The following is a 26,530-nucleotide window of genomic DNA, read 5'->3' as shown; positions in this document are numbered from 1 at the left end:
CTTTGGGGGCCGCACAGACGTCGGGGTCCTCCCTGGCCTTTGCGGCGACCCCCTCGTGCCGCGGGGAAGGGCGGGCACCTGGCCACGGTCCGCACGGGAGCGGACCGACCACCAAGGGAGGGAGGGGGCTGCGGGGGGCGCCCTGCTTTGGGAGCCCGGGCAGATCTGCGGACCGGCGCCCTGCCCTGCTCACGGGAACAATGTCGGGGCAGGGCTCTTCCCAAGAGGTCGTTCCCCACGCCCGCTACCGTCCCGGCAGGAAAGCTCCGACCCGCTGCCGGGTGACACCACCCGCCCCTCAGCCTGGCGGCCGCCGTCCCCGAAGACACCGGGAGCCCGTCGGCCGCACCGGCAGCGCCTCCTCACCGGCCGCACCGGCGGCGAAGGGGCCACGCTGCCGCCGCCGCCCTCCGTCCCGCCCGCGGCCGGAGCGCGGGTGGCGCCCGGCGGGCCCGGCCCAGGGGCGGCCCCGGCCCGGCCGCCTTTGTTCCCCTCGGCGGCGGGGCGCCCACGTGCAGCGGCGGCGGCGGCACCGTGCCCGCGCAGCCCCGCGCACCCGGCCGCGGGGAGGGGGCTGTGTGGGGGGTGTCGGGCCCTCCCCCCGCCGCGGCGCTGCGCGGGGGCAGCCGCGGGCGCGGGCCGGGGCGCCGGGACCCCGGCCTGGCCCTTTAAACCTGCCGCGGCGGCGGGGCCGGGCCGGTGCGGGACACGTGAGGCGGCCGCGGCGTGCTCGGCCGCCGCTGCCCCGGCTGCCGTGCTGCTCGTGTTTTATCTGGCCGGCCGCCAGCCCCCGATCGCTGGGGTTTTCGGTTTTTCGCTCTGCCTCCTTTTTTTTTTTTTTTTTTTTTTTTTTGCACAGCCCCCTCCTGGTTTTTCCACCCACGGGTAAAGGTGGTTTTTCTTTTCTTTTACTTTTTTTTTTTTTTAAACCCCTCATCCTACTTTAGTCCGTGGGCAGGACTCGCATAATAATATTTCCAGTCCCAGCAGCTCGCATCACAGACACGAACCCAGGACCGCCCCCCCCTTTTTTTTTTTCTTCCCAATCTCCCAAATCGTTTTACTATTATTATTTTTTAAATGATCGCTCTTTTTGCACGCTGCTCCCGCTGCTGCCGAAATCCCCGTCTTCCCAGGGTGCATGCTTCTGGCAAGATTGTGCAGTGTTCTCCGTCCATTTTCAGTGTGTCTTATCTTAATTTGTCCTGATCCGATCTAAGCGCGATAGCCACCACTTGCTTTCAATTTGTAGGATTTTTTTCCCCTTCTTGGTTTGCTCCGACAACCTCGGAGCATTTCCCTCTCTCCTTGCACTTCCAGGGTTGCAATTTACTCTGCCTTTTCTCTCTTTTTTTTTTTAACCTCCCCTCTTTTGAATTGCTTCATGTTACTAACCATTCCTAAATTGTAAGAGAGATTCATTCCCCCTCCTCTTCCAGCACTACCAGCACCACTACCACCATCACCTCCTCCTCCTCCTCCTCCCCTTCTCTTCTCCTTTTTGGCAGCACCAGGACGTCCGGTGTGGTGGTGGCAGCGAGCAGCAAAAGCAGCAAGAGCTCGTTTTGATTCCCCCCCTTCCAAGGTGCTTTGGAGAGACTGGTTTAAGGCTGAGCAGCAGAAGTCACGATGAGTGCACAAGGTGAGGGACCCGGTCAGCCTTCCACTGCTGCCCAGGAGCAACCTGCAACCGCAGAGCCTCAGAAGAGAGGACGAGGCAGACCCAGGAAGCAACCACAAGTCAGTATCGTATAGATACGTAGAGCCGCAGATCTGTAGTATTATAGGCATGTACATGTACGCATTATGCTGCAAGTGAAGGCGTCCTGGAGCCGGGGCGGGGGGCTTTGTTGTGCGCTGCTTCCCGGCGAGGTGGTGCAGAGGCGTTAGCGAGGGGCTCCGCCGGGCGCCCCGGCGGGGGGACCCCGCAGCCCGGGAGCGGCGGGGTGCTGCCTGCCCGAGCCCGAGCCGCGGAGCCTCCTCGGGACTTTCACTATTGTGCACGGAGCGAGCTGGGGCTTTTCAATGTAAATGGGGAACATGGAGCAGCGCGGCTCCGACCAACCAGCGCTCGCTGGGTCATTTCGAGCTGATTTTGAAATTGCGAAAGCGAGGAGCAGGGAACGGGGCTCTCCTGTCTCCCTCGTCTCTCAGCCCTTGCAATGTCTCAATCTGCGTGTGTCTGTGTGTGCGTGCGTGTGTCGGGTCCCACCGGGGGCTGCTGCCGTCTCCGATCTTGACCAGCCCAGCCCCTCACTGCCCCTAGATCCTGGGGTTGGGGGTGAGGAGGGTGTCTAGAAACTCGCATAGGTTTTTTCGCCTCTCCCCCCCCCCCCCCCCCCCCGGCTTCCCCCCCCCCCCCCCCCTTCCCCACCTCCTCCCTCACCCCCGTCATCGTATGCAGAGAGGTGCCCCCGTTGCCGATGGAGGTGGGGGAGGCAGCCGGAGGGGGCTTGCCCTGCATTTGCAACACCTTTTGCCTCTGCTCCGGCGCCTTCCCAGGCAGATCGAGGCGAGGGGGGCTGCTCAGCGCGGGGAGCGGGGCCCGGCCGCCTCCCCTCCGCACCCACAGCCTCCCCCCAGGCCCCGAAGGGGACGCGCGGGGCTCCTGTTTTTGACTTGCAAGACCTGAATCCGCGCTGAGGTTGCTAGATCCGCGCATTATTTCCACCCCCACCCCCCGCACCCCCCTCCCGCCCCTTCCCTCAGTCTCCCGAAGTGCCATTGTCGCATCGCCTGGAAGTGCCGGGCTGCGCGGAGCCCCCGCCGCCGGGCGAGGCGGCCCGGGAGCCCCCGCGCCGCGGCCCGGGAGCCCCGGCGGCCCGGGAGCCCCCGCGCCCCGCCGCCGTCGCCGCCGCCGCCGCCCAGGGGGGATCCTGCCCGCGGATGCAACCAATTAAGCCGGCGGCTTCGCGGGGGCAGCGCGGCGTTGTTGTTCGCAGCCCTTTCCATGCCTCCCTCGGCAGTCACGACTGGGAAGCGGGGCTGCCCACGGAGCTCATTTTAGAGCGAGCTTCCGCGGGCTTTAAACGTGTTTACTCCCATTCATTTCGCATCAGCCCGCTGTCACGGGAGCTTGCGAGGGGCTCCGAAAACACGGAGGGAGCTGAAGAGCAGAGCCCCGGGCCGGGGGAAGCCCGGCTGCTTTGCTCGCCCCCTCTCCCACCGATGTGCTTCTGCAGATTGCGCGGAAAGTCCTTTTTGGAAAGCCATAAAAGCGGAGCCCCTGGTTTTCCCGCTCTGCCCCCAGTGACACTTTATTTCACCGGTGCGGCTCCGGGCTCTGCCCCCCGTCCCGCTTCACCCTCCGGGCTGCCCTCGCCCAGCCCCAGCAGCCGGCATCAGCCCTGCGAGCTTGCGCCGGGGCTTCCTTCCTTCCACCTCCTTCCACCCCCCCACCCCCCCACTCCCACCCCCCCACCCCCCCACCCCCCCACCCCCCCACGCCATAGCGTTTGAGTGTATGGAAGAGAAAGAAAAGTGCGTCTCCTTAAACGTGTTCAGCCCAGATGTGCGGTGCCTGCGAGGCTCGCCACTGAGAGCTGGAGCAGTTAGGGAGTCCCCTCGCCAGCCTCCCCTTAACCTACCCGGGAATTAAAAAGCTGAAGGGTTTTAAACTGGTTTAAGCTAATAAACTGCATTTAATTAGTTTTACCACATCCTGTAATCTGAATGAAATGTATAATATTTAAGATTAGAAAAGTTTTATAGTATTTATGATTCACTGAATAAATATTTGGAATCCAAACTCTTAGTAATCCATACCCATTTTTAAGGACTGATTGTTTACTATGAGGCAGAGGAGCTAGTTAAGAAAATAGCTAAAATAATAAGTGTTCCTGTCGAGTCATTTTAGAGTTGCGTTTCTGTTTTCGGATATTTTCTTTTGTCGAGTTTTGGCTTGAGAGTGCTCTATTTGAAGCAACTTTTACATTTGCATTGTAATACATATCAATTATGTTTAGAATAGGTGTGAGTATAGTTCCGACTACAGAACAACACAAAAAATCCCCCCGAAATATTAGTGCCCTTGAGAAACTAGTCTAAGCTTACTTTACAGTTTTCCAGTAGTTAACTTTTTTTTTCCCAAAAAGTTTGTGCTAGAAACTGCATGTGGTAATTGTATTTTCCTCTAATGAAATGCAATTGAAATTTAAATGGGTAACTATTATTTTTTGAATGATCATTCTTACATGAGGGAAATCATAGCCATCTTCTTTTAAAAATGCATTTTCTGCTATCACTTACATGCTTGAATATGCAAACTTTTCGAAGTTTTTCATGCAATTACAAGGGAAGTTAAACTCTCTTATTGTGCAAAACAGACTTTTTCTTTACCTCAAATTGTTTAATTTTTCATGTGGCATTTTAAATATTGTGTTATCTATGCTATTAATATATATATGTTTTAAGTAACTTCTCAGTTTATAGTTTATCCTTCAGATCTTCTGGGTTAGTTGTAGTCTCTTGCCACAATAGCATGTTTTCCTCTATTTAGGAACCAACTGGTGAACCTTCTCCTAAAAGACCAAGAGGAAGACCCAAAGGAAGCAAAAACAAGAGTCCCTCTAAAGCAGCTCAGAAGGTGAGATTATTAAAGAGGGAGAGTTCTTAATGCTGTTTTTTCATCGACTGGTAGCAAAAAATTCAGTCATTTAGGCTGTGAACTGTGGGGTTGGAACCCTTTTAATAATGGAAGCTACGTAAAGCATGTATTTTGCATTTTTAAGGTTAGAATTAGCATGCTGCATGAAGACCCTAGCTACAAAACCTATGAGGACAGCTTGCTTTTTGAATAGTGTACAGATTAGTTAAATAACATAGTGTATTTGATGTGTTTACTGAGATCTCCTGTATCTAGTAGGGAAATCAATATTAAGGATATTATTTTCTCGATTAAGATTTTTGGAAGAGGAAGATTAATTTCTTGCGCACTTAAAGTCATTAATACTACAGACCAAATCTGTATATTAAAGCTAAGTGTTTTGTCAAACATAGGTTAATTAGAAGTAAATCCAGTTATGTGTTGATGGAAATAAGTGCATATATTGAAATTTACAGCTTTAAAATGTGGTGGTATAGTAAACTGTGAGTTTCAGTAAAAGCCTACTATATCTTGTTTAGTAATCAGTTTCAAAGAGACTTTTACTTGAAGTGCTATTAGTCTTCTGAACCACTACTTCTGCTTGGTGATGGGAGCAAACTTTTATTCTGGTTCTGAATGAATTCAGCTATAAGAGAAGTTTTCTGAAGTCACTGTATTTAGTGCATGGACTTTACATCACAAATACAATATGAAAATGTGACTTAATTTTATTTGAATTGGGGAAAGCTCAGCATTAGAAAACTGTACTTAGAAGGCAAATAATACCTTTCTGTAGGAATTATTTTAGTGAAGGCAAATAGTTGTGTGTAGGCTTGAAAACAAACAGGAGAGTTTTGTTTATGTTGATGGTTACTCAGCAGTTAGCACTAATTTACAGGTACTGAATTGGAAACAAAAGCTTACAAAATCTGATAGTGAACTGTAGTGTATCAGTATCTTTTAAGTAGATCTGTGACAAAATGTGTGTGGAAGATACTTGTGGCCTCATCTAATTATGATTTACTTTTCAATATGCCTATGGTACTGACCATGCTAAGTTTGATAGTTTTCAGTGTTATAAATAACTATAGCAACTACTGGTAAATACTAAATTATTAGGGGGTGACTATGGTTTCATGTCTGTTTTGTTGTGTTTTCAACATTTGTTTGAGGACGTTTTCCAACTCTTTAAATTTAAAATAGTTTTTTACCTTCTGAGCTGGAAAAAAGCAGTATATTCTGTCAAGAAATTAATGAATTAGTAAAAAATGCTTTACAGGTTAAGTATTTAAAATATATCAAAGCCACTCTGCAACCTAGTGAGCTTAAAATGTTGATTTTTTTCTTTATATAGTAAAAATGTTCCTCAGATTCACTTTAAAATAGTTTAAATTTCACTCTTCAAAAGAGAGAGCAGTGTTTTATTAGTCTAGCAAATCCAAATGTGAGCTTTAGTATTTTAAATATTACTCTTAGGAGTGTTGGCTTTCCTAGGAGAAATATTTGTAATAAGATTAAATTTTAAGTAATTTGTAGAAATGTGTTTTAAAAAGATATTTCTAAAAGAAATATTAACATAATTTCATTTATATGAGTGATTTGGAAATCAGTATAAATGGAAAATAACTTTAAAACATTCCTATATATGTAGGTATATCAAATCAAGAGCTTTCCAGATGATTTTGGATACATATAGTTGGGTTTTTTTAATCTAATTACGAACTGAGCAATTCATTTGTAACGTTTTGATTTTCAAAATGCATCAAGTTACTGCTCTAATTAAAGCAAACCCTTTCGGGTGTTGATAATGTAAAAAATTGACCCAAGACCACACGTCTTTTTTATCATAAAAAATCCCTTTGAGGGGTATGTAATTACAGGTCTTATTTGTTTCTGGGTTTATAGATAAAGTATATAAATGTTTGATAAATCCTCCAAAACATAAAACACTTATAAAGCCTTACTAGAAGAAAGTCACTGAGATCACATTTCAAATAAATATTTTAGCTCTTTTTCCAAATTGATAATTAACCCTCTCTAAAATGGTTCAGCATCTCACAGGCATCTCAAAGTATCTTTTTTATGTAATATTAATTCCGATAGTTTTTCTAACAGTAATATGAATGGAGAGATTTTGGCACTGTAAAAAAGCTTCATTTGGTGATGAGGGTGTCATCTCTTAAAAGAGTGAGCTATATGTGTGATTTTGTGGTAAACTTATTTACACATATATATGCATACATGTATTTATTTAAGACTTGCTACAGCCTGTCTCAACTTCTCAGAAGGGGAGCTGGCTAACTTAGCTTAAGCCGCTCTACATGTGAACCTGTGTACTATACATGCAACTGGAAATTGCTGGAATTTCTAAAGAATAGTGTGTGGCCTGTGTGTTTCAAAGGGAGCTCATTGAAATGTATTAGAGTGTTCACAACATGCAAGAGAGACGTAGGCCAGGAGAACCCACCGAGCAGCCATGAGAAGGCACTCATGATTAATTGATTGGGTGTTCTCTTGCAAACCATTACACATCACAATTAAAAATGTATTGCACAAACTGGCAGCGAGTTAAAAATACTCCAGAACTGGGACTTTGCTTTGCTATACTTCAAAAAGGAAATACCCTTAAATCAGTTGGGACAATTTACCCTGGAATTGTGGTTGTGTTTTTAAAATTTCTTGATTCGTGGGATTTTTTTATTTTTTTAATTTTTTTTAGCTTTCAGAGCTTGTGTTTGGTCTTAGTAAACTGGCCTTGGGGCATCTGAAAACAAACTCTGCTTGTTAGGAAATTAGCAATGTGAAACTTGACAATGCATACAGAATGTTGCAAGACCAATTGGACAGCTAATAATGTGGCAATTAATCTAATTTTAGGTAATACGCATTTTGTTTTAAAAGCCTTGCATATCACACATGCGTAACTTGTTATAAACTGGACACAAAAGGTAAACTGCATTTTGTAGAAAACCAAACCATTTCTCAGTTTAATTTTCATGAGCAGAAGGAACACAAGATGCTAGCAGATGAGAGGAGATAAGACACAAAAAGACTCTTAATCACTTTATACTTGAGTCCCCACAATTAAGCTGTTATTAAAGTCTGCGTCTTTAAACAAGTCATTCTGTTATTTAAAATATTTGTAAAAAAATTAGCAAAAAAGTGAAGGTTTTCTTTTTTTTTTTCTAAAGAACAATTAGTTTTGCAGGAAGAACTGGGTAGGGATGTTCCTTTTTAGTTTCCTGGGTGTTCTGTGGTTGAGTTTTATTTGTTAGACTGAACAGTGTTCCCAGCCCATCACATTTCCCTTAAGCATTCAGGGGCTTTTCTTTGTTTAGCTCCTGTAGTTGGGCTTGACAAAAATACTGTATAGGCATAAATACTCTCCTGTTTGGAAGGAGGAAACACAATTGTGAGGTTAAAAAAAGAAGGAGTAGTAGCTATTATGTGTTTGTCTCAAAAGAAAATGTCAAGGGATATCCCAGGAACATCCAAAAGTAAACACTATTTAGTAAAATTCACCCTCAGTTAAAGTATTTTGAGTTTTGTTGTAGGTGTCGATGTAGTGAAATTCACTGGAAATACCTCCAGATCTTGAAATATCATCCTCTGAAAACTGGAACTTGTAGTACTGTGTGTGACTACACTTACTACTGTCTCTACGTTACATGGCCATAGTTTGGTATGTAGAAAGGCATGTCCCCGAGTTAACCAGTCCAAAGGTAAAAAAAAAAAAAAAAAAAAAAAAGAGCGCATGTGACCAGGACTCTGCCCTAAATTGGTTCATGAAGATCTATTTTGCTTCTCCATGCTTGATTCATTTTCACCAACACCAGTCATTGCTGGCTTAAAGGGAAAACAAGATCAGATTTATCAAGTGATCATAGCATGGTTATAGTACCAAAAAAAAAAAAAAAAAAAGAAAGAGACCTCAAAATCAGGCATTTTGAGCAAGATGGGAGAAGCACAAGACTGATTCCTGTTTAGAATTGGGTAAAACAGGACATGGGAAGTGTGATATTTTTGTAGCTAGCCAATGCCTAAATTTCTTTTAAAAGGGTTTTTTTTTGACAGAATAACTTTTTTTTAGGAGAGGGGCACATTCGTGGGCAAGGTCTTTTGTCATGGTTTGACAGCAGTGATCTTCTGAGAACTCCCAGTTACTTCATCCGACTTACGGCTCTGACACATTTTACCTGAGGTCTCCAGCAGATCATTTTGCAAAGTGGATAGAGTTCTCCAAATTTAGATTCTATTGCATTTGAGATCTTCCTTGACAATAGGTAGATGCTCAAAGAGCACTTTATAGCCGTTCAATTATTTATACTTGTCTTGTTAATTGCTTTCAGTAGTACAGCCTCAGTTTCTGTCTGGGCACGGCACATTTGTGCAACAAGGAGGCAGAGATGATGGGCAGTCAAGTCCTACAGCTGCTGACAGCAGCTCTTTGGAAGGTGGTTTGATGGCCCTGTGGTAGAGGGTTTAGGTGAATTGCAAATCTGCCTGGGGACTGTTAGCTGGCTTCCAGGTGGCAATGACTGGAATGGCCATCTTTCTCACCTGGGACAAAAAAGCCCCCAAAACATTTCCCGTATAGATCATGCACTTAAAAGGGAGTAAATCTAGTTCTGTTTCTAAAATGAGACATAGCAAAAATGATGTATTCATTATGGTTACAAGAAATTTCATAATTTTTCATGAAACATCATTAACTTGTGTTTGATAACATAACCGACCCTCCTTTAAGTTTGGTGATTTTGTGTCTTAGCTGTATAGAGCAAGATCGTGCCTCATTGTGTAGCACCAAATGTTAAGAAAACCCTGACCAAACACATCTGAGTTTCAAAAGGTGCTTTAGAGGATGAAGGCAGCAGCATCTTCCTTCCTGACTAAGCAGGTACCCACTGCTGCTGCATGTGGGGTGGCTGGGAGCATGTGCGTCTTGCTGCCCAGCTGAGAATCCGTGTTACCTCTGGGTGGCTTGGGGCTCTCTCTGGATTTCTTCCTAGCTTTGGAGACACCACTTCAATTAAACCAAAGAGTCAACACGCTGGCATGTTTGTGATTATGCAAATACCTGTTTCAGAGGAAAGGCAATGGTTTGGCCCTTACGTGTTCCTTTTCTTATTAATTATTTGAAAATTATATGGAGAAACATTGAATTATTTGAGTGATATCCAATAAAACCTTTCCTCAAGTGCTTAAATTAAAAGACAGTCTTGTGCTGTTGGAGAAAATACAGGCTGGGTTTGCAAGATGCAAACTAAAAAAAATCCAGAGGGAAAGAGGTGGAATATTTCCCTAAACTTCATGCCTTTATCATCACACTGGACTGCCACCACTCCTTTTGGTTGTTCCAGAAGTGTTTTGTCTTTCTCTTCACTTGGAATGGAGATAAAAACATCCACTTTGGAGGTTCTTGTCGTTCATTTTCTGCAGTTTAGTCTGTGGAAACCTTCCTATTTACTTACAGAATTGCTCTGTACCAAAACATCGTCTCTGGCATGCCCTGCTGTTTGCTCAGCTCACCTCTGGGAAAGATTTGGTTTTGATAAGAACTATGGAAATGTTTTTCTTCTAACATGAGGTGGAAATCATATACAGCAGGAATATAGTGCCTTTCAATCTGAAAGGTCCCCAAGCACTTGACAAACTGATATCCAAACTAGCCAGCAGGAACACTAGCCACTTCTGACATGGACCTTCCTCAGGGGTAAAGCGCAGCACTGTTCATGGCAAGCGGCCATGCTGCGTGACAGTTTATGGCAGGAAGCGAAGATTAGTTACTCAAAGAAATCTCTCATGTTCTCTTTCCTATCAAACTAGATTATACACCGTAGTTAAACTTATAATTTGTGTCAGGTTTGTAGGAACTTTAATTGTGAGACCAAAGTAGTTTTTGTTTCCGAAAAGTTAATTTTTTTTTCGTGGAGTTTTGGAAAAGGGTCTTTACTTCAGATGCGGTAAAATACAGAAGAAAATAAATGGCATTTGTGCTTTGATAGCATGTTAGGTGTTGATTTGTTAAGAACAATTTTAACCAATATTTTCCTTTAAGATTTATGCCCAGTGTTTCACGAAATAAACATAAATGCAGGGGGCTACAGCTTGTCAAATCTAAACCACATCTTTTTTTTGCATCCTTCGGGTTATAAGGTATAAAGAAATGAACACTTTAAAAGGAAGCAAAACTCTGAAATAAGACAGCTATAGTATATAGTAAATGCACTTAAACAAGTATTCTCACAAGAGGGTTTCACCTTACGTGTAACACCAGTATAAACGATTAAAAAGCAAGTTTACTCTCTTAACAAGTCTGAGTGATAATTTTGCCCTTTAGGAGTGTGAATTTTATTTTTCACAGCTTTCTTCTTGGTGAGATACTTATTTCAAAATAATTGCATTTAACTCGTTGCGCAGTTTTCTTGCAGAGATTCCTCCACTACTTACTTGGCTCAAGTTCTCTTAGAGGGATCCGATTTACACAGCATTGGGTTACAGTATATGTTACAGAGATTGACCAGCAAGTGATTTATTTAATGACATAGTTGATTTCTGAGGGCAAATCAAATACACTTACAGTTAACTGGAAAAAAAGCAATTCATGGAAATGTGGAAACACATTTACAGAATATGTTCTCAGGCACTTTGTATGTGGCAAGTCCTGTCCTCGCTGAAGCTGGTGGCAAAATCCTCATCACCCTCAGTGGCACAGGGTTATTTACCTGATGAGGTGTATGGATGGGCAGAGCCTATCTAGAGAAAATAACCTGCAATTTTCATTTTAAAGCCTGTAAGTGTTTTAGGGTCGTGCATAAGTAGTAGTATTCACAGTGTCACACAGTGAATTAATGGAAGAGTCTGTAAGAGTATTTCCTTTATATTGAGCTCCAGGACCTGGTCTTACACAAATGAAGCTGTCATTTCTAGGGCACCTTCCATGCTGTTTCTTTAAACCTGAAAAGGGAAGGTGTGTTTTGGACCAGTGAAAGGTTTACTTACAGCTTAAGGATGCACTTTTACCTGGAAAACTTAATGTGAAGTAGAAAAGTTATTTCCCAATATGAACACACACACGTTCGTGGTGATAGTTTGTCCAAATCCATTTCATGTGTGAACATCATGAGACTAAAAGAAGGAATTGTGATTGCTAGAAACTGCTTTCTTCAGACTTGGAACAGGCTGTATTTTAAATTTAGTATCTTCAGGTAATTTCTGACAGCCTGTGAAAGACTAGATTTGATGTTATTGGGGGTTCTTGGGTTCCCAAACTGCCCTGTGCCCCCATCTGCAGCCTGCATGCCCCATGGCTGGTTGGGCCCAGGGCACCCCAGGCTATACTGCGGGATGTGTGTGCGCATGCTCCTCTGTGCTCCTGGACACATTGTGGATCAGGCCTGGGGGCACCCTTGGGTGCAGGCGAAGCATCCTCTGGCCACACTGACTAGGAAATGTCAGAAAAAACAACATAAACACTTTCCACCAGAAAACCCATAGAGCAGGAACGGGGCTTCGTGCCACCCAAGAGATATAATTATGGATAATGTTACAGGAAAGGAGTTCCTAGTTACTGAGGCTGTTAAATAATGCTGAGGTATAAAATATGTTGTGTTTCTTTTCCCTTTATAGAAAGCAGAAGCCACTGGTGAAAAGCGACCCAGAGGCCGGCCCAGAAAATGGGTAGGTATTTTACTTTGAATCATTTGATTTATTTGCTGTGTTATAAAACATGTTATAAAGTCCATTCTTGTAGAGAACAGTTATTTCTGCTTCATTTGTAAAAAAGAGCATCCATCTTCTGTGTCTGTTTGTTCTGGTGGATTGACTAAAGGGTTAAGATAGCAGGGAAGTTAACCACAGGTTCCTACCTTTAGACTCTGGTAGTTTGCTCAAGACACTTTACTATTAAATGTTTGCTGGGAGTGAATATTTATGTGTCTCTTATCAGCATGAAAAGAGGCACAACTCTTCCTTCAAAAGAGAGTAACAATGAGATAACTTGTTCAATAATTGAGTGACAAAGGTTAAAGGGGCACTATCAGACATAAGAAGGTGATTAAGAGAGGTGATAACATTCAGATGTAGTGTGCACAAGATACAGGTTAAAAACCAAAACGTCTTTGTCCTACATTGCCTGGAAACAGCATATTTTCGTTAAATTCAGTGAGAAAGAGCAAAAATGAACAGCAGGATACTTCCACTTGGAATGTAGTTTTTCCATTCTGGGCCATCTTCATGCCTCATATAATTGTAGTGACTAGTAATATGTTTCATTAAAAGTTTCCTCTTTCCCTGGCTGTTTAGTCTGATGCATGGCTATCAGACACATGTGTTTTGATTCTTTGGCCATGGAAAGATTTCAGTGCCAGATACTTGAAACTCATTTTTCTTGCTGATGTTTACTGCTAATGAGAGTCTGCCTTGTGCACCTCTCCACTGCAGGTCTTCCATTTATGCACTGGCTTTCAAAAGATAAGTGATGGGAATGTCACTTGGAAAAGATGATTGAATATTAGAAGATACGACGGTGTGGCCGTGTGCTCCATCACAAGTTAACATTTATGATTTACCTTTTCCAGTTCCTTTTCCCTTTATCTGGTCAACATTTTTCTTTAAACTTCTTTTTCAGATTCATCCCTCCCCATCTCAGTTTTGTGCCCGTATTTTACTTTGCTTTCTCTTTCCTCTCTGCAATCCCATAATTTATTCCTTCATTTTGTTCAGTTCTTTTGCATAGATGTTAACGCAGCTGTAAAAGTATATGCTTGCAAAAGTTCAAATGATACCAAAAGGTACTTAAAACTACAGCTGAGGTTCTCCAGAGTGTCAGCAGCTAAACATAGGAGAGATGGCTTTAACAGTCACTTTAAGAACTAGTTCTGTAGCATTGTCCGGTGATAAAGTACCCCAGGATATTTCTTTGGAGAAAACAGACTATTACACAATAGACGTATTGTTTATGCCTGTAGTTTTTGTGTCAGGCAGATTTTGGGTCCGTGAGGAAGCTCATTGGTATTAGGAAAAGGGTGGCGTATTCAAACATACCTGTGCTAGTGATCTTCTCAAAGGCAGCTTGCAGAAGGCAAATGCCAAGTGCAGTAAAACAATGGATCGGTTACTCTCTGCTTCCTCCCATCTGGCTTGGACCTTGTACATGTGGATGCCCAGTGTTACTTGCTTGATCCTCACCTTGGGTGCAATCCCAGGGGAAGCAGCAGAAATAGCTGGTTTCTGAGAGTAGTTTATAACAGGCGGGCCATCCCCACTGAATTAGGAATGTGTGATAGCTGAATAGGGATGGTTGAAGAGCTTGGCAAAAAGGGAAGATGCAGCAGTCTGAAATGTTAATTTTCTCTCCCAGGCACTCACAGTCAGAAACTAAGGTGAGCTTTCAGTGAAAAGGGCTAAATATAAGGCTTGTGGCATCTTTTAGGCTAGAATGTTTCCCTTTATTTTTTTTATCTTTATGGGAAAGAAAGAATAGGCAGTATCAGTGGAGCATTAAGTTTAGTATGGGCTGTTTGTCAAGTAAAGAATATGATTTTCAGAAATGTGAATTACTGGTTATCTAGTGGGCCTATGCATTACTTTATTGTGAGACCGATACAACACTTTCACTCATTTTCTTGAAAATAAGGCATATTTTCAAACTTAGTATTACTTTGCTGTTGTGCCTGTTGAAAGCACGTTCTTTTTATTTGCTTATTCCAACGATACGATTGCTTCTTGTGATTTTCAGAGATAACGCTTCTATCTGCAGCTTGCATTGAGATAATTCTATAGACTGTGTGAATCAAATATGCCTTTTTTTCCCTCTCTTTCTTCTCTCTTTCCAGTTTAAATTAGGTTCATGGGTTCTTCCTCTGTGCATGATGAAATGGAGAGTGATGTTATATTTTGCTCCAGAAAGAGATGTGGTTAAATTATTATAAGCCATTATGGTGCCAACTATAAGCAAAGCTTGTATTTGAAATTAAGGGAGGATTCTGCCTAAAAGCAGATGGCACAGTATCATCCTTTCTGTTTTGACATCCAATGTCCTCAGAAAATGTCCCTTTTTATCACCCAAACTTTAATTATGTCCTTATTTATATATCAAGCCTTAATGATGACGGTTCTCTATCAGTGAAATTAAGGAGTGTGTAGGGCTTTTTTTCTTGGAGAGGGCAGTATTCTATATGGCAGGTATTTTCCTAAGTTGGTAACCCTTTTTTGCGAGTCTAGAGGTTCTGTGTCATATGTTGTTCATCAAATTGTAAAGTATTATTTCTGCTGTTTCCTTCAATATGCACATGCAGAGACATACGAGCTAACAGACCACTGTAGAATTCCGGTAGCTGGTCTTTCTGCCGGTTCAAATTAAGTATTTAATGTTTGTGACTCACAATGTATTTATTTATATATTATTTTTTAGAAGAGAAGTAAATCTTTTTGACTAGTATAAAACTGGGAAGGGGGAGGGAGAGCCCAAGTGAAGAGGGCAGGGAGCCCAGTTTATCAGAAGCATATGAGACATCCAGTGATCTTTTTAATGCAATAATGTGTACTTTGCAGAGTTGTCAAGGAAAAGAAGACCTTTGTCAGTAGAACAGACAGTAAAGATTGACAAACTCTTCTGAAAATAAAATATTCAGCTACATAAAAAAGTTTTCTAAATGCGGAGAGCTAACTGAATAAAAATCCTGAAGATAACAAGGTCAAGAAAGTGGGAAATGAACATATTTGGAATCAGAAACACAGTGCCTGCTGCTGTAAAACTCATCTTCACTGTAGGTTGCTGCACGTGTGTGAAGTGCATTGAAGGCTGTGTGTCCTATTAACTAAGAGAGAAGTAAACCTCTTCATGACCTTGGAACTCCTTAATTTTAGACATTTTAATGCAGGAACATGTTCTAAGCTCTTTGGATGCATCCACATTAGTGTGTCAGGTCAAATCAGGAGTGTGCTTTGGAAATACATCTCCTAATTGTCCCCGAGCAGGCCCAGAGCTCATGGGCTGGATTCCTTTCAAATGAAACAAAATTTGAAGATGTGCTACGGAAGTGCAGTCTGGTAGGCATTCAAGCCATAGGACTAGGCCAGAGTGAAATAAAAACCTCTTGAAAGGTGCATGGTGTGGACCTTAGATTCTCAGCACCACCCTTTTTTCTCCTGCTGGTCCATGTTGTCTGTGTATTGTAGGCATAGCCTTTGATTCTTAAAAATGGCAGACGAAGCACCCTGGGATTTATTAGCAGGATTATTTTATGTAGCATAGGCATAAAGTCAAATTCATAGCCATGGAGATTCACATTCCCAGAATTCAGTGGAAGGTTTGTCATTGACTTCATCAGTGCCAGGTTTTTGCCACTGGGACACCTTATGCTGCTGCTCATGAAGTCAGCAACAGATTTGCTGATGGCTTCACATAACCCTTTGTAACGAGCTCACAGGCAAAGTTTTTTAATTTGTGCATGTCTAGAAGTTGACTGAAGGGAGGGTACTTGAAAGGTTATGAGTAGAGCAGGAAACTGAATAATCAATTATTCTGCTGTTTGTTCCAAAGAACTGTATTGAAACCCCCAGGAAATTTCATAGAATCATAGAATCATTCAGGTTGGAAAAGACCCTTGGGATCATTGAGTCCAACCATCAGCCCTACTCTACAAAGTTCTCCCCTACACCATATCCCCCAGCATCTCATCTAAACGACCCTTAAATGCATCCAGGGATGGTGACTCCACCACCTCCCTGGGCAGCCTATTCCACTGTCTGACCACTCTTTCTGTGAAAAAATTTTTCCTAATGTCCAGTCTAAACCTCCCCTGTTGCAGTTTAAAGCCATTCCCTCTTGTTCTGTCACTAATTACTTGTGAGAAGAGACCAGCACCAACCTCTCTACAATGTCCTTTCAGGTAGGTGTAGAGAGTGATGAGGTCTCCCCTCAGCCTTCTCTTCCTCAAGCTAAACAGTCCCAGCTCCTTCAATCGCTCCTCATAGGATTTGTTCTCCAGGCCCTTCACCAGCTTTGTTGCCCTCCTCTGCACTCACTCCAGCACCTCGATATCCCTCTCGTATTGAGGTGCCCAAAACTGGACACAATACTCCAGGTGTGGCCTCACCAGTGCAGAGTACAGGGGGACTATCACCTCCCTACTTTTGCTGGTCACACTATTTCTAATACAAGCCAGGATGCCGTTGGCTTTCTTGGCCACCTGGGCACACTGCTGGCTCATGTTCAGCTGCTTGTCAATTAGAACCTGTGGTGGTTTAGTCCCTGCCGGGGTCTGAGACCACGTGGCCGCTGCCCCTCCCCCACAAAGGGAGTGAAATACAAAGCCCTGGGGCTGAGATAAGGAGAGGTTTAATACAACAGAGCAACAGCAACAAAACAAACAACAACAATAACAATAACAGTAATAACAATGAACAGAGCAAGATATGTACCCATACAGCAGTGAGAGCAGAGAGATGGCATAACACACGTGTTCACCGATTCGATTCTCCCTTGCTCCCGCACTTCGGCACCCAGAGGTGACGTCAGCATGGTATTGAATAACCCGGCTAGAGCTTCCCCTCCACTGCTGGGGAAACTTAACCCTATCCTAGCTAAACCAGGACAGAACCCCCAGATCCTTCTCTTCCAAACAGCTCTCCAGCCACACCTCCCCAAGCCTGTAGCCATGCATGGGGTTGTTGTGGCCCAAGTGCAGGACCTGGCACTTGGCCTTGTTGAAGCTCATCCCCTTAACATTGACCCACCAATCCAATCTATCCAAGTCTCTGTAGAGCCTCCCTATCTTCATGCAGATTGACGCTCCCACTTAACTTGGTGTCATCTGCGAACTTACTGATGATACACTCTATGTCCTTATCAAGATCATCAATAAAGATGTTGAACAGAAATGGTCCCAACACCGAGCCCTGAGGAACACCACTTGTGACCGGCCGCCAACTGGATTTAGCTCCATTGACCACCACTCTCTGGGACCGTCCATCCGGCCAGTGCTTGATCCAGCAGACCGTTCGCTCATCCAGGCCATGGGCAGCCAGTTTTTCTATGAGAATTCTGTGGGGAACTGTGTCAAATGCTTTTCAAAAATCCAGGTAGATAATATCCACAGCTTTTCCGTCGTCCAATAGTCGGGTCATTTTGTCATAGAAGGAGATCAGGTTTGTCAGGCAGGACCTGCCTTTCATAAACCCATGCTGACTGGGCCTGTTCCCCTGGTTGTCCATTATATGACTTTTAATGGCACTCGAGATGACCTGCTCCATGACCTTCCCTGGCACCGAGGTCAGACTGACAGGTCTATAGTTTCCTGGATCCTCCTTTCTGCCTTTCTTGTAGGTGGGCGTCACATTTGCCACCCGCCAGTCCAATGGGACCTCCCCAGTTAGCCATGACTTCAGGTAAATCATGGAAAGCAGCTTGGCGAGCACATCTGCCAACTCTTTCAGCACCCTTGGGTGTAACCCATCTGGTCCCACAGACTTGTTTCATAGACTTCCATTTCATAGACTTCTAGTGCTCTCAGACATCAGTTTAATGGAGAAACCTGAAACCCACTTCTGAAGTTGATGCTTAAGAGGGTATTTGTTTTTTATTTCCATTGGTTTTGTTACGTCTTTAGATAGAATTTTTTGGCATTGTCTGATTTCACCTCCACATTGTTTAACCTGAGCCACAGATTCACTGTATGGCATGGCAGAATTGCTTAAAAAACCCAAAGAACAATCCAGAGCTTTTTACAGCTTTGAGCAGGACTTTGGTGGGAGAGATAGCTGATGCCATGCTATGAAGCTGTTTTAAAGGATGGAAAGATGAAGTTCTGGAAGCTGCATGACTAACAGCAGAAGAGAATCAGTGACTTTTCAAGTGCAGGGTGCATGTGAAGCATCTGCTTGCACATCTTGTCACTGATGCCCAAGTAACAACTGTGACTTGTTCAGAAAACTTGTCTCTCTTTCAAGAATTTTTTTTTCTGTTTGATAGTCTAGATAGCACATTTCAGGTTGGTAGAAGATAAAAGATAATCAGAAATGAACTTAATTTCCTTAAGCAGGAGCTTTATCTGATCCAATCATGATTAGCTAGACATTATAGTACTTTTGAAGCTCAGGTTTTCCCCTTTTTAATGAGAGCAGTTTCATTTTATAGTGAAAATCACTTTAAGTGGTGCCAAACCATGTTTAAAAAAATCATTACAAAAGTGCTTTTTTCTAATAACTTTTTCTTCAGATTATTTCCCACTGCAGTTTTGACATAGCTGAGATATCAAACCTTAAACATGGAATCTGCGAGATATTTCTATGCCAGCAGTTCCAAAAGGCCTGTGTCAGGGCAAGGACTTTTAATGCTCATTCATTTGTAAGATTTTGAAAATGAGGTTTGAATTTTGAAGAAATACATATCAAGAGAACCCTGTTGCCTCAGAAGAGCCATCAATGTTTTGGAGGCTATTTCTTGCCCATAATGAGTCTTTGCAAACCATTGTCTAAGTAGAAGTTTCGGTCTGGCAGTGCCATGCTTTGTGATGTGAAGCCGTTTAACTAATTTTGCTTATTTCTCATTCAGCGCAGTCATTTTTGTCTCATATGAAGTCATAGTCTAGGAGGTGCTTAAAGTCACGCAGCCTTCTTCACGAGGTGGTGGAGAGAGAAGGATGTTCTGAGATCATGGTCCATCCTGCCCTAAAAAAGGCTTTGTTATAGGCGTGGTGAATTCTCATCTGGAGATAGCAGTCTTTTGACATTGGGAAAGACAACCTAGATGATAAAATAAGACACATATCTGACGTTTAGATAGCAAAAACTATGTGTGAGAGATCTCCCCCTTTGATGCCGTGGTGCTTACCAGTGCATCCCTAAGACAGGCTAGAGATTCCATTGTTATGAGAACTTGTATTTGTTTGAATGAATTACTTCATGGCCCATTTGGAGCAAACCATAATTGAGGTAAAACTTAAATCACATGTATTGGATGATGAATGAAAAAGGAAGTTGCTATTTATGTAATTACAAAAATTCAGTTTCTCGTACTTGGAAGAATAATGTCGTTTCAGTTACTTTACGTCTTTCCAACTTTTGACTGCAGTATCTGTGGTGTTACTGCTTTGTGTGAAGCACATAATGAAAATTTGCACATGTTGTTGTTATTTTAATCTTCCAAACTACCTTATGTTCTTTGTGAAGGTCATAGATATTATTTTGTAGCATGGTAATATAAAATACCTTCTTTCATGAACATGTTTTACATCTATGTGGCCAAGACTGTCACCTGGGAGGGGGTCATCATTTCAGTTGTCTAAAGAGCTTGAAGGGGCTTTTATAATTATGAAAACCAGACTATTGACCTCTTTCCTTCAAAATTCCTAAACTTAAGAAGTGGATGAAGGACTTGAATTGAAAGCCTTAAAAGCTTTATACCTATACATTTACTTCCCAGTTCAGATGATCTGTAAAAGGAATCATCTCTCAAAATCTGAAAATTTTGACAAAAGCGGTGATTGTTGAACCTTTCTCCTGTGACTAACAGATATTTAATGCTCTTTTTTTGTCAGTTTTTGTCTTTTTTTTCTATTCAATAGTCTGGGAAGGGAAAAAACCATCTTGTGGTCTTGTACCAAATGCATAAAAATTCACTAAAAATATGTTCCGTCTCACCTGTGTACAGAGAGGTATGTGTCTTCATTTTTCTAGAAAATTGTCTAAGCAAATAGTGTTCTCCCTTGTAATCTGAGAGTCCTGTTCCTTGTTGATATAAGTAGATGTGGCACCATTTATTTGAAGTGCAGGTCTTCCTGTAGACCACAACAGAAAATGCAGACATGATACTTCTTTTCTAAAATACATTTATATTACCAAAAAGATAATTCACCCATTCTCTAATTCACTTCCACTTCTGGTAAGGGGTATTAAAAGGTATCCAGTTTAGCTAAAAAATATTTTGACTTCAGCTGTCATTTCAGAATCCTTAAAGGAAAATCTTTTATTCTGTTTGAGGTCCAAAGAGGAAATTTTAACAGGCAAAAAATGCAGACAGTTAAAATATAGCATCTGTAGTGAAAGGTTGACTGAAATTCTGAGATGTTTCCTTTTTATGATCTCAGATAATGGGTGTTCAAGAACTTGAAAAATTAGCTTTCTATGTGGCTGTGTAATTTGATTTTATAAGCCTCTTTGCCCATTTTACATATGAGGAGACTGAGCACTGAGACTGGTTGTGGCAGCATCAGGGAGGCATTTTAACACCTGTGGTGTTTGAATTCTTGATTTCGTGGCTAGCACAGTTATCAGCAACTGTGCAACCAACTACCTGACAGAGAAAACATATCAGGTAGTGAAAAGTACAGACAGTCATTCTTGCTCCTACAATTTCTTTTCACCGTTGTAAATGTTATGAATGCAGAAAGAGAAGCTGGGCCTCACCTCCATTGAAAATGTACTCCACAAGGTTAATTGCCTTGCCCAAGGAAATCTGTAGAAGAGCCAGGAATAGAACTCGGATTTCCTGGCAGCCAGCCCTGTGCCTTCAGCTCAAGGCCATCCTCCTCCAGTAAAGCATGCTTGCGAACAGGTTGGATGAGGAAGGGAAATGCACTTTTAATTCTGTCTCTTAAACCAATATATGGTTTTTACCTGTTCCTGTAAACTCAGATGTGAATATCTCAGTATCTCTAGTGTATGTCTAGCTGGTGGGCAGTGAGGGGTAGGACTAAGATATTAAAAAGGTCTATATATTCTCCCTGGAGGTATTTGAAGGACACGTAGATGTGGCACTTAGGGACATGGTTTAGTGGTGTACTTGGCAGGGCTAGGTTAACGGTTGGACTCGATCTTAAAGCTCTTTTCCAACCTAAACGATTCTATGATCCTATATACAGGATAGAGTGGAGAGATTTGGGACCAGAAGGGTTTTGAACGAAACCCAAATACAAGCCTGAAAGATATTTGATGCATGTTGATGGTATTTTATCATCTTTGTGCCTTAATTACATATAGAAGTCCAATAGTGATCCAATAAATGACAAATGTAGTCACGAAACCAAGGTGCCTAGTGCCTTGAATGTTTTGAATGTGGTTATGTCGCTTTTCAGGATCAGAGCCATAGTTGCAGGACAGGACCATTCCAGGCCACCTCATCCAGAGATGGTATTTCCATTCCCTGTCCTCTTGAAAGGTAGTGGTGCAGAGGTAATGAAAACCCATGTGTTAAAGTGTGATTCAGGACAGAAGATTCAGAGTCAAGACTTCTAGGTTTTCTTATAATTTCCAAGTAATTGTGCAGCTTATTTAATGTAATTTAATTATACTGCAAGCCCCAATAATGCAGTAGCTTTACAAGAAACTATCACATTTTTTCTCTTCCAGAGATAGGAAGGGGCCATTTTATAAATGACAGTCAGTCCCTGTGTGGGTGAGTTTACTCCTCTCAATTAAGAGTTACAATAATAATTAGAGGGTAATACTTTTGGCTTCGTTCTGCATTTATTACAGACCCAATCAGATGATGTGGATGCCGAAGGAATGCAGGCTTGATCCGCTCCTGGAAGGGTTGGGGGTAGGCTAGTACTGTGATAATTAATATTTGGAGAGTGCTTTCAGGTGTTTGAATGAAAGTCATTACATGCTTTAAGTGCAAGTATTGTTATTTCCTCTTCCTTAATCCTGGGACTAAGCCTCACTTCAAATTGCAGTTCAGTATTACATTTTAGGTAGGAGGCTAGATTTTCAACAAGAAAGTGGGCTTCTTTCAGTAAAGAGCTGCAAAATATCCTCACCAGGAGGTGGCTTCTAATTCTGTAGCACACAACTCCAAGCCAGGAAAAATATACTTTTTGTATCAACAGTAATGCACTTTATATGTGATCTGGTTAGCATGATGCATTCTTGCTCTGCTGTCTTGAATTTATTTTGTGCTAGGTACCAACGTAAAATACAAAGGAAGCATAGTTTTTGATGGCGTTTACAAGTGCATTTGTTTTTCTATCCCTATCTGAGATATTCATCACACTGCAAATGAAAACCAAAATAAAAATAGAGGACAAGAACCTGAAATTTGAAAGTCGTGGCTTCACAGGCTGTACTATTTAAATAGTCAGATTGGAATACGCAGTTTAGTGGTTTAAAGATGCGCTAGTGACCCTGCTGCCAAAGGAGGAAGAGATCTTTTCAGGTCTGAGAGAATCCAGTTATTTTCAGTTTTTGTGGGAACCCTGAAACGGGAAACACCAAGGCCTGGGAAGATGACAGACTGAATGAGAAATCTGTTATGTTGAGGAACATGTAATCATGGTGTTGAAGCTGATAATGCTCATAGCTCACTGTTTGTTTGCAATCTTTTGTTACTCCCTGTTCAGAATGATTCTGATTGCACAGAAAATACTTACCAGCCTAGCTGTTACTGGAGGCTGTCGATGGCGTATGATTTCCTTCTTTGCAATACAGCAAAGCAGGGAGGCTGCTTCTCTGTCGTTTTGATGTTGTAGTGATTTCTTTCTAAGAAGGAAATCTTTCTGCTGTGCAAGGGCAGCTGCTTGCCACCCTGAGCTGACAGACAGGAAAAGAAGGTGGGTTTGCTTTCTGAACGCAGGCATCTCTGGGTTTCATCCCTTTTGTAGCCTCACACTGTGGGAAATCCATTCCACCCAAGCTACATGCTGCTTCACTAGGATTTTAGCAGCCAGTCATGGAAGGGAACAGATGTTATAATCTACCTGACAAAACCCATTCTTACTTAGTCTTTATACAGTCAGTGCTGTGAAACAGGTGCCTTGGAAGGGCTGAGAGAGGGATCCATTCATGTGGCTTATGTGCCTCCTTGCTCTCTGCAAGGTGATCCACTGAGCTTACACTGAATTAACATGTCTACCCTTCCACCCTGAGTATGGGGAACCAGAAATGTGGTGCTTCCCCTCATGCTACTCAGGACCGGTTTGCTTAACCATCTCATAAGGATGGACATTTTGTGGAGGAGAACTGTAAGTGCATCTTTAGTATAGCAGCCTAATAACTGAAGCACTGAGAGACCCTAGGTACTGCTCAGCCAGGGCTGAACCTGTGTGACAAGAGAAGTGATGTGCCATGAGCTGGTTCTGGGTGACAACTCTTTAGACGCAGGGCTGCTATTCAGCAATGCATTTAAAAGTAGTGGGGCTACGTGGGAGAAGAAGAAAACAAGAGGAAGCCTGTCCTGGTGCTTTAGGCATCGATTTAAAGATCTAAGGTGACATCCCTAGAGCTGGTTTTTGTCTGATCTAAAATGCAGACATCGGAGAACATAGCCTGGAATTCCACATCAGTCTCAATTTGAGAATGGGCCTTCACTGATACTCAAAAGATACCCTTTTCTTCCTTGTTTTCCTTCTGGAGCCTTTTTCTGTGTGGCATTTCAGCTTCAAGAGAAGGGCTAGAGAATGCTTCTCATCCAGAAAACTATAGGAGCTGGTGATAAGGACACTTGCATAGGAGATGTGGGTTTAAATCTTCATCACACATTCATGAATGCCCATTGTGAATGGGCAGACAGCCTGTGAGCACTCTCACTCGGAGACACTAATGTACAGGTTGGGTGTGAGCACTATGAATGGAGCTGTGCTCTGCCCTGACCTTATGTAGCTCTGAAGGTTTCTCCAAAGGGTGGAGCTGGATTTTGGGTGGCTGTCAGTTGAAACTTGAAATGCAATGAAGTGTTAGTTGGGAGGTAAGGCTTGCTACCTTAGACTAACAATTTTGAGTGTGTTCAGCTAATTAAACTTCAGTCTGCATAGGGCTTTAAGGTTAAGTAGGAAAATACTAGGCAACTGAGGAATTTACAGAGTTAGACGGTTGGGGAGAGTAGATGGGTTGAATCCCACTCTAGAGAAATCTCCACGCACATAAGACATTTGCGTGTTTTGTAGCATGGCTGCAAGAATTTTGCAGGCAACAGCTTGCTGTAATCTATTTGCACCTGATTTTAATTTTCTCTTACCAGTTCAAATGATGTTGCCTGTTATTATTGCAAGTATTGTAGAGTTACAGAGTTTTTTTGGCAGTTCAGTTATGTATCTGTGTGTGTGCTATTTCCATAGCAGTTTTAGGAGGCTAGTAATGAGTAATATATGTCTTTATTATGCTTTTTCATTTAAATTTTAAAAGTTTCTTTTATTTAAAAATAACCTTGTGGGTTATTTTTAACCAGTTTGTTTTATTCTAGTCTGTCAATCCAGAGAACTGTTGAACTGTGGAACTGCAGGGTCAGAATTCCGTGCTACTTACGATGATTTAAATAATAGTACTGATAAATTACATTTGAAGTAATGTATTAATTGTGTATCTGTATCAGTGTCAATGAGAATGGAGTGTGGTCTGCAGAGGTTGGTTTGCTTTGATTAAAAGTGATTTACCAGTAGTGACAGTCTCTGTGTTGGAGCCTTTAAGATTATCAGTGCATTGTCAAGATTTAGGGTTTTTACATCTTGTCTGTTCAGAGTAACTGCTAGGAGCTTAAAAACCAGTCAGACTGGTAGTTCCTGTATACAGCAGAAATCATGACTTTACCCAATATATTATCCTAATCCATTTCGACTGTTTTATCAATTATCCTAATAGACAGTAATGGGGGCCTTTTACAAGATGTAATACAAACACATATGTGAGATTCACTATTATGATCTTATCAAAGTTGCATTGTGTTAACATGTTCTTCGGGTTTCCTTAGTATTCACACAGAACCCATTCATGCTCTGGCTGCTCCTCCTGCATTGTTTCCTGTTAATGATGCTAAATGCCTTGAGAAATCTGCTTGGGGACTCTCCTTCCACAGACAACTGTCTGTCTGGGTCTTGAAAAAGGACCACACAACACATTGACAAAGTATATACATTACTTGGATCACAGTATTAAAAATTAAGAGACAAGGCTATCTCTGCCATGGCACGCACTCTTGCATTCATTAACATGCATTAACTATGTGGAGGAGGCAGAGGTGTATGCAGTTTTTAAGGTGCTTCTTTTGCAGACTTCCCATTCAAGTCAGAGATGACCATTCAAGCATGCAACAATTGTTTTATCAAGCTTTATATGCAAGTCTGATTGAGATAGGTAGATGGACAAATGGTTGGTCAGTGACACATAGTGCCTCTGGACAAGTAGACTGAATATGCAGCTAGGAGATGCGTGATAAAATCTTAGCTTGTTGAAGTCAGTGGCCACACTCCTAATGAAATTAGTTGTCTGGATTTCAGCCCTTCTCCATCTGCCACTGATGTGGTGTATAACTGTGTGTAATGGTTGGTTATAAGCTCTATAAATTGTGCAAATAGACATGTTTGCACAAAGCTCAGGTCCTTTGAGGAAGATGTATCAATGTTCTGGTTAGGCACCAAGTCAACAGAACTTTACAGTGACTATCACAGCAAGAATAGTATTTGAATCTATCTGTGAATATGATGAATTTATTATTTACATCAAGAAGTTCTGAACAATCACTGGATGAGTAACAGGTGAGCTAGACTTGTACAGAGATGCAGATAGCAGACTTTTATTGATACTTTTTTTATTACAAAGCAACTTGTGTGCCATATAAACAGTATTGCTTCTTAAAAAGATGTATGGTTTTTCTTGTTTAATCACTTCAGTTGGACTATTTGAAAACTGGAATATGGACACTTCTGCACTTTAAACTTCAGCAAATTTTCCTAAGATACACAAAGACGTGGTCTTGAAAATGCCTGAATGATCTTGCTTCTTTTGCATGTGTAACTTTGATTAAGGATATGCTCAGCTGTGATCATAGGTAGGTACATACCAAGTACTCACTGAAACAAATTCTTTTTAAGGCAAGTCTGTGTAACGTATTGGCTCCATTGAAGAGAATTCAGTAACGAGACTCCAACTGACTTGGTTGGAGTTAGGATTTTCTCTCCAAATACTTGTAAATGGTGATACATAAATTGGAAACTCTTTCTTAGTTATGCTAAC

General features: G+C 42.4%; 1 protein-coding gene across 1 annotated transcript in view; it reads left to right on the top strand.

Moving 5' to 3' along the window:
- The first annotated feature begins 609 nt into the window (after positions 1–609).
- The window catches only part of HMGA2 (high mobility group AT-hook 2), a 128,914-nt gene continuing 102,993 nt past the window's right edge, over positions 610–26,530 (top strand). Inside the window, exons 1-3 of the mRNA XM_074825455.1 lie at positions 610–1,740; positions 4,499–4,585; positions 12,215–12,265. Of these exons, the coding sequence (XP_074681556.1) occupies positions 1,630–1,740; positions 4,499–4,585; positions 12,215–12,265 (249 nt within the window). The 5' untranslated portion in view covers positions 610–1,629. The remainder of the gene's footprint in view (positions 1,741–4,498; positions 4,586–12,214; positions 12,266–26,530) is intronic.

Source organism: Strix aluco, chromosome 5 (genome assembly GCF_031877795.1).
Source record: "Strix aluco isolate bStrAlu1 chromosome 5, bStrAlu1.hap1, whole genome shotgun sequence".
In the NCBI taxonomy this organism is placed as follows: Eukaryota; Metazoa; Chordata; class Aves; order Strigiformes; family Strigidae; genus Strix; species Strix aluco.
The sequence above is the reverse complement of the archived record's forward strand: the minus strand, read 5'-3'. Positions and strand labels throughout refer to the sequence as shown.